This window comes from Nuphar pumila, chromosome 1, assembly GCF_984573655.1.
Source record: "Nuphar pumila chromosome 1, dmNupPumi1.hap1.1, whole genome shotgun sequence".
NCBI classification, from domain to species: Eukaryota; Viridiplantae; Streptophyta; class Magnoliopsida; order Nymphaeales; family Nymphaeaceae; genus Nuphar; species Nuphar pumila.
Genome location: NC_143249.1, coordinates 68221586 through 68228977, shown reverse-complemented (window position 1 = coordinate 68228977; position 7392 = coordinate 68221586). Strand labels below are relative to the sequence as shown.

At 40.3% G+C, this 7392-nt stretch overlaps 1 protein-coding gene across 1 annotated transcript; it reads right to left on the bottom strand.

Annotated features, from left to right (window-relative positions):
• Positions 1-383: 383 nt before the first annotated feature.
• Positions 384-1785, bottom strand: LOC149848978 (xyloglucan endotransglucosylase/hydrolase protein 2-like). Its single transcript, XM_090006359.1, has 4 exons — positions 1611-1785; positions 1438-1538; positions 840-1033; positions 384-774 (listed from the first exon to the last, which is right to left on the bottom strand). Exons 1-4 carry the CDS (start codon positions 1783-1785, stop codon positions 384-386), a joined length of 861 nt encoding a protein of 286 aa, XP_089862485.1.
• Positions 1786-7392: the final 5607 nt, after the last annotated feature.

Here is a 7392-nt window from a genome sequence, read left to right as displayed (position 1 = left end):
AAGTGAATGGTCCCTTTAGGAGTTGGGATAGTTGCCTAATTTAAGTGCAATAATTCTTGTTATAGTGGCAGCTATTTCTTCAGAGCCTTTTATCAGTCAACAAGACAATTCTCAGACCTTTACTCACGTTTGCTTGTGAACAATGTAGAACAAGCAAACCATACATCAAAACAAGTGTGAATTTTCTTTTTGCAGGAAAAAAGCAAAACATAAAGAAATGAAAGCTTGACTTTGTTCTTTTTTCTTCCGCTCCAATGAGGTTACTTGTGCTACTTTTTCTTTCAATCATTTTTCCTCATTTATTTCCTTAGGGATTGGATGAAGTTTTTGGTATATGCCAATGAAACCAATAGCCAATATTTCTTCTAAAGAAAGGAAAAACGCTAAGCTAGCTCAGGGCATTCAGGTGGAGGGACAGGGTATCTCTGCCTGTCACTACAATAATCATAAGTGAGGTACTTTTTTCTAATTTGTTGATAGGCAATCCTTTGAGTAGCATTGAGGTTGGTGTATGTTCCTCTATTCCACCAATATTTGGAAGAGTGACATGGTTGGGTACCGGCACCATTAGCTACGCAGCCATCGATGGAAAAGTCTCGGAAGCTTGCTGTGAATGGTGCGTAGGTCCAATTTATCTTCTCTTTTCCACCATCAGTTGCCCAGTCTTCACCATTCCATAAGCTTGACATTATCTGCATTGGCTTTGTTGCATAGTCCACACCCTTGTCTGTCTTGTTCATGAAAACCCTGATCGGTATGTCATCCACAAAGAACCTGCCCCACCAACCTCTTCTTATGAGAGAGAGAGAGAGAGAGAGAAGTGTTTGGCAGGGTCTTACACTGTCAAGTAACTATTCCATAGGAGTTTGTAAGAGTGGAAGTGTTTTGCAGGATTAAACCACAAGTTTATTCTTTCCTCTCTGTTACCCTGTCCGTTGGCAAACACATTTGTTTGGAGAATGATTGGCTTCCCCTCTAGGTTTCCCAGGAACTCGAAGTCCAGTTCATCATGAGCATTGGAATGAGATGTGAACTGCAATGCCAAAAAGGAAAGTAAATAACATTTATTTTTTCTGCAATTATATATATAACTGTGTGAACCGAGCTTAATCGAGTTAATTGACCAGCCTAATTGAGCTCAATTGCCTGTTCAAGCTCAGCTTGTTAATATGAACGGAGCTTGAATAAACTAGCCAAGCTTGAACCCTTGCTTAAGCTCGGCTCATTTATTTTCATGGACGAGTTTGAGCCAAGTTTAAATGGATCGAGTCTGAGCAGAGCCCGAGCTAACTCGGCTCTTTGTGCAGCCCTAGTTATAGCCCAAGCTAGCTAGGATCTTTGTGCAGCCCTAGTTATATGTTGATGGTGTTGCATTATTCTCTAGTGCATGGTACGGATGATAATGAGCTGACATTCAATGTTAATAAAGTATCTTACATAGAATGCTGTGACAGTTCCGGCAGTATCTCTGCTTGGAGTTTTGATGTTCATATGGAAGAATCCAGAACCAAACTCTGATTTAGACTGAAACCCTGACCCTGTAAAACATGGAACATCAATAACTTATTCAACTCAATTGTGACCAATTAAATAAGCTAATCAAACATTACCAGAATGATTATCCATAGTCAAATGAATCTCTCTCCCTTCATATAGTGATTTCACATGGTCTGCTCCCCATAAGATATTGTAGTTTTCATCGAATGCTACATCATCCGATCCATTAACAAATGGAACCCCAAGAATAAAAAGCAAAATGATGGTACTCAAGAATGCATATGACATGGCTGTCATGATTGATTAATGTGAAGGCACACTCTAGTTGAGGACTATTCCCCTCTCTGCCGGTGTTTGAATATAAAACACAAATGGATACATCACACTTCCGTGAAAAAGTGAAGCAGGACGCGCAAGCACGTATTGTGTGATGGATAATTCTACTTTGCACACTCACCACGCATTATCTATTGCCATGATCATCTTCGTAACAACTAACAACCTAGGTGATCAATCATAGTAGCGCACCCTCTACGATAAAGACGGAGACGTCCTTGTCCATTGTGTGTTCCTCACGTGTGCATAATTCCTGCCTCCATGCAACATACGCATACACACTATATATAGAGGGAGAAAGTGATGCGGAACCCTTAGGTGCGCTGCTACGAGTGAAACTCATTTGGCCGTCCATCACCTACAAAAAAACTCTAATGGTCCCAGCGGGTAACTGGGACCTTTAGATTTTTTACTGTCGCTAAAGGTTTCAGTTTTTGCTGTGTCTGCTAAAAGCCAAAAATTGCTTAAAATGTCCTCTTTTGCATTTTTATAAGGGTTGTAACACTTATATATATATATATATAGCGAGAGAGAGAGAAGTGGTAACTGCCTACCACTTTTCTAGCACTGCCAGCCTACCATGAGTGAATGGGTATTTTATGGTTGTTTTTCATAAATCTGACCCTGCAGATGTATTCAACATGGTCGATTTTGCTAAAAAACAATGTTGGGATTATTTTCTTCATAAAAAAATGATTTCTTAAGCCTTGAATATTTATTTTATGAAATCTTAGACCGTTAATTTTTAAACCTCATACAAACCTACTTGTGTATCTGAATTGGATGATCTAAGAGTTGATATCAATAAAATCAAGCATGTAGAACACATCTGTCTGGTCAGATTCAAAGAAAACACAAAAAAACTTTAAACACCCTGGTAGGCTGGTGGTAGGCACCTAGTACATATATATATATATATATATATATATATATATATATATATATATATATATATATATATATATAGAGAGAGAGAGAGAGAGAGAGAGAGAGAGAGAGAGAGGTGGTAGCTCCTCACTAATAATCTACAAGGATTTTAAAGGGTGTTTTCGTGTTTTCCTTGAATCTAACTATACAGATGTATTCTACATGCTTGATTTTATAAGAATCGACTCTTGGATCTTCTTATTCAGACACATAGGTAGGTTTATATAAGTTTTTAAAATCAACATCTAAAATTTTCATAAATATTCATGGCTTAAAAAATAATGTTTTTTATAAAAAAAATGATTCTTGTATCATTTCATAGCAAATCGACCATTTGAACACATACGCAAGGTTAGATTTGTGAAAAACACATGTTCGATCATGATAGGCTAGCAGTAGGCCAAAAAGTGGTAGGCAGCTACTGCTTATAATATATATATATATATATATATATATATATATATATATATATATATATATATATATATATATATATATATATATATATATATATAAAAAGAGAGAGAGAGAGAGAGAATACAAAATAACAGTAAATGTGTCATTCACTAGATAGAGATAATATATCTTATCCGGCTGTTTGATTATTTGTCTAGTGTGACAAATATTGGTGAAAATCACCATATTTTGCTTAGCTGAAAAAAACATAAATGCTTGTAGAAATTATTTTTAAGATTCTTTTATTATTTTCATTTGTAGTTTTATTTAATTTTATTGGTGATATTTTATAAAAAATGCAAGGGAAATAAAAAGTTTTTTCAATTTCGATTCTCATGAAAAAAGGTTGTTATATTCCCATTTTAAACTTTTATCACTAAGTCCATGTCAAAGGGATGGATGGCCTTGGGTTCCACCCTAAGGCCCACTCTTCAAGACCGTCCCACCTCACATTTTCTCATAGTGAGTCTACGTGCCACCTCCGTGGCACGTCTGTAAGTGTCGCTTGGCCAAGTTATGAATACAAGTTGAATTCTTTGTCATCGTGCCTTCGCTTCTTTTCGGTTGCCTTGCTCGTTGCCTCGTTGCACTGGTTGTGTTGCTTATAGGTTGTTCGTGCTGTTTGGTGATTGCTCGTGTGTGGTTGTCCTTCCTGGGTTGTTGCTTGCCCTCGAGCCTCTAGTTTCATTGGGCCTCCCAAGGGCTGAGAGTATTTATTGGGCATCTGCTCCTACGTGATGGCCTTCAATAGTTGCCTCCCACACGTCGCTTTCGCTTTTCGTTGCCTTTTCTCGAAACACTGCCTCGCGTTGCTCTAGCATGCCACTTTCGTCCCGCAGGCTTGCCTAATCCGCATCCTAGGTACCGCACAGTCCTCTGAAAAAGGCCATGACATCTATTATCAATGTTTTTTGTTGTGTTAAACATGGCAAGATTGCTCATTTTGAATATTGTTGCATAATAAAGCAATGTTTCAACTTGTTACTTGGGTTAGACTTGGTTGATATATAGATTGTGGCTCTTGGATCAACCCCTACTCATAACAAACTAGGGTGGCTTGTCAAGTCATTGAGAGCTTAGCGTTGCATGAACTGAATAACTTGGTCCAACTTGTTTTTTTTTTTATGGCAAGCTGGGGTTAGTCAGACCCCAAGCAGATTCTATTTCAATGAAAAATAATCATTGCAGAGTTCATATATCTCCTCAGTAAGGGGACCAATCTAGGGGATGATCCTTCCAACATTTCTAAATCCCTCCTTCGCTAACTTAGCCAAAAGATGAGCTACGTGGTTAAAATTAAATTTGGGTTTTGTACAACTACTCTATTACAGCTATACAAAAAGTCCCTCACTTCCTCAGGTATGGTGTGTATGATTTCTACCATTCAAAAATTTGTGGATTGCGGCAACTAGATCAGTCCATCCAGATACTAAAATTATTTTGTATCATGGGGCCATCATAGACAAAATTCTTGGCCAACTACTCCATTCTTTTGCCTCCAAATTTCCATCAAAAGTGAAGCGCCCTGTTGTCATAAAGTATCCAGTGTGGTTTCTGATTGTGAATCCCACCCACACACTATAGATGCAGACCTAGATCCAGCCTGGTTCCAATGGGAGCCAGCAAGATAAGTTCCTCCAACATATTGCGAAGCAGGTTATATGTTCCCCCCCGAACAGGGCCGGTACTGAGATCTCATGTTCGGGGGTTCCAAATAGCGCCACGTATAAGATGCAGACCGGCATGTATCCCTATGTGTGTCCGCATCATATTGCATCGTAATTTGGTGCCGCAGCAAAGACTTAAGTACCCTTTACCGCCATTCACTTTCTCTTCCTCGAACAGACATAAATGCCCTCCTTCTAGAAAACTGAATCGTTGGTTCGTGAAAAGGACAAAACTGCCCTCCATCGTTATCGAGCCAAAACGTTCCACAAAGTTTGCGTATGTAGCAAGCCTTATGTTATAGGATTTAAATAGTTCAAAACAATCCATTCTCGCTCTAAGCAGAAAACTCTACCGGAGTTCACTCTGCTTTCATCTGTTGTCGCCGGAGCATCCTTTCCTTTGTTTCAGAGCATCCGTTTCCGTCTTACGCGCAGTCGCAGCATCGTTGCCACCTTCTGTTGCGTATTAGTTGTTACTGTTGCTTACTCTACAGTTGGAATATCCAAAATCCCATCGTTTCGGTGAGTTTCGTGTAAGGTTTCGTTATTCAATCTGTAGGTTTCTTCTTATGCAACGACTTATAAGTTTGAGAAATCTTACAAAGATGTGTACTTATGAACCCAAATGTTGCGATGATTTGTAATCATGATGATCATTTAATTTGTTCTGCAGGTTAACAATGTCTGTACCTCATCAGAGAAGAGATGCCCCGTCGTTCTATGGTTTGTGTATTAGAGAAGTGATCCGCCAGTCTCATCTATCCAAGGTTCTTGAGAGGTACCAAAATATACTTAACATTAAGAACGACGAAGACAGGGAGAAAGCCTTGGAATTGTATTATGCGGAGGATTATCCCTCAGATATCGAGGCTGCGGACCAAAGGAATAATGTTGAAGAACGAAAGATGCAGAAGAAGGATGAAGAAGAGAAGGCAAAGCAAAGAAATACGGAGGAGAATGAAAAGAGAAGGCGGAGGAAGATGGCAGAGCTTAGGGAAAGGCAAAGAAAGAATGAGGAGGAGAGGAAAAGGTATTTTAACCAGGTAATGATGGAGGCTAGGGCAGAATTGGATAAGGGGATCTTGGAGAATAAAGCAAGGCGAAACAAGGCAAAGCTACTGAAGGAGGCGGAAGAGAGGCAAAGACAAATGAATAAGGAGGAATTGCAACGGAAGGAGAAGGAGGATGAGGAGAAGAAGGAAACGCAACGGAAGGAGAAGGAGGAGGAGGAACAAAAGGAAAGAGAAAGGAAGAAGCAGGAGGAGGAAGTGCTGGAAAGAAGAAAACACTATTTGGAAGAGGAAGAAAGGCGGCTGGAGGAGTTGGAGGAGGAGGAACAGAAGGAAAGGGAAAGGAAAAAGCAGGAGGAAGAAAGGCGGCAGGCGGAAGAAAGACGACGGAAGGAGAAGGAGGAGGAGGAAGAAAGGCAGCAGAAGGAGAAGGAGGAGGAGGAAGAAAAGGAAAGTGAAAGGAAGAAGCAGGTGGATGAAAGGCGGCAGGAGGAAGAAAGGCGCTGGAAGGAGAAGAAGGAGGAGGAAGAAAGTCGGCGGAAGGAGAAGGAGGAGGAGGAAGAAAAGGAAAGAGGAAGGAAGAAGTGCGACGAAAGGAGGAGGACGAGAAAAAGGAGAGAGAAAGGAAGGAGAAGGCGCAAAAGGCGAGAGAAAGGAAGGAGAAGGAGGAGGCGAGAAAGGTGAGAGAAAGGAAGGAGAAGGAGGAGGAGAGAAAGCAGATAGAAAAGGAGAGGGAGGAAGAGCGAAAGCAGAGAGAAAGGAAGGAGAGGGAGCATGAGAAAAGGAAGAAGAGAATAAGGAAGGAGAAGGAGGACGAGGAAAGGAAGGAGAGAGAAAGGAAGGAGAAGGAGCTCGAGAAAAGGAAGGAGAGAATAAGGAAGGAGAAGGAGGATGAGGAAAGGAAGGAGAGAGAAAGAAAGGAGAAGGAGCTCGAGAAAAGGAAGGAGAGAATAATGAAGGAGAAGAAGGACGAGGAAAGGAAGGAGAGAGAAAGGAAGGCGATGGTGGAGCCGGTAGTGAAGGAAAGGGAAAGGTAGTTGGAGGCAGTGGACCCACCAGAAAGGCCTAGGTTGGAGAGAGAACATGAGAACAGAGTGACCAAGGTAAATAAATCCGGCCTGTCTTTGAAGATTTAATATGTTTAGCGATTTTGGTACAGCGATTACTGTGTTAGGTATTAATATCTATAGTGATTACTGCGATAGTCAATATTATTTATAGCGGTTAGTAGAATAATATTTATAAGTACAAATGGAACTAATTGACAATTGGTATGAATAATATGTTATTTTTTGTTAAAGGGAGGTCACAAGAGAAGGAGAGCACCAGGTGAAAAGCTCGGAGGCCGGTGTCAATGGCCTGTAGTTCTGTCATGGTATTGTCAACTGAGTGCATATCAGAAGAACCGATTACAAAATATGCACTTCGGTGCCCTTTTGGACCAACAATATTTTGAAACTTGCTGGAATACCATAACCCACCTGGTAAATAAGTGGAAT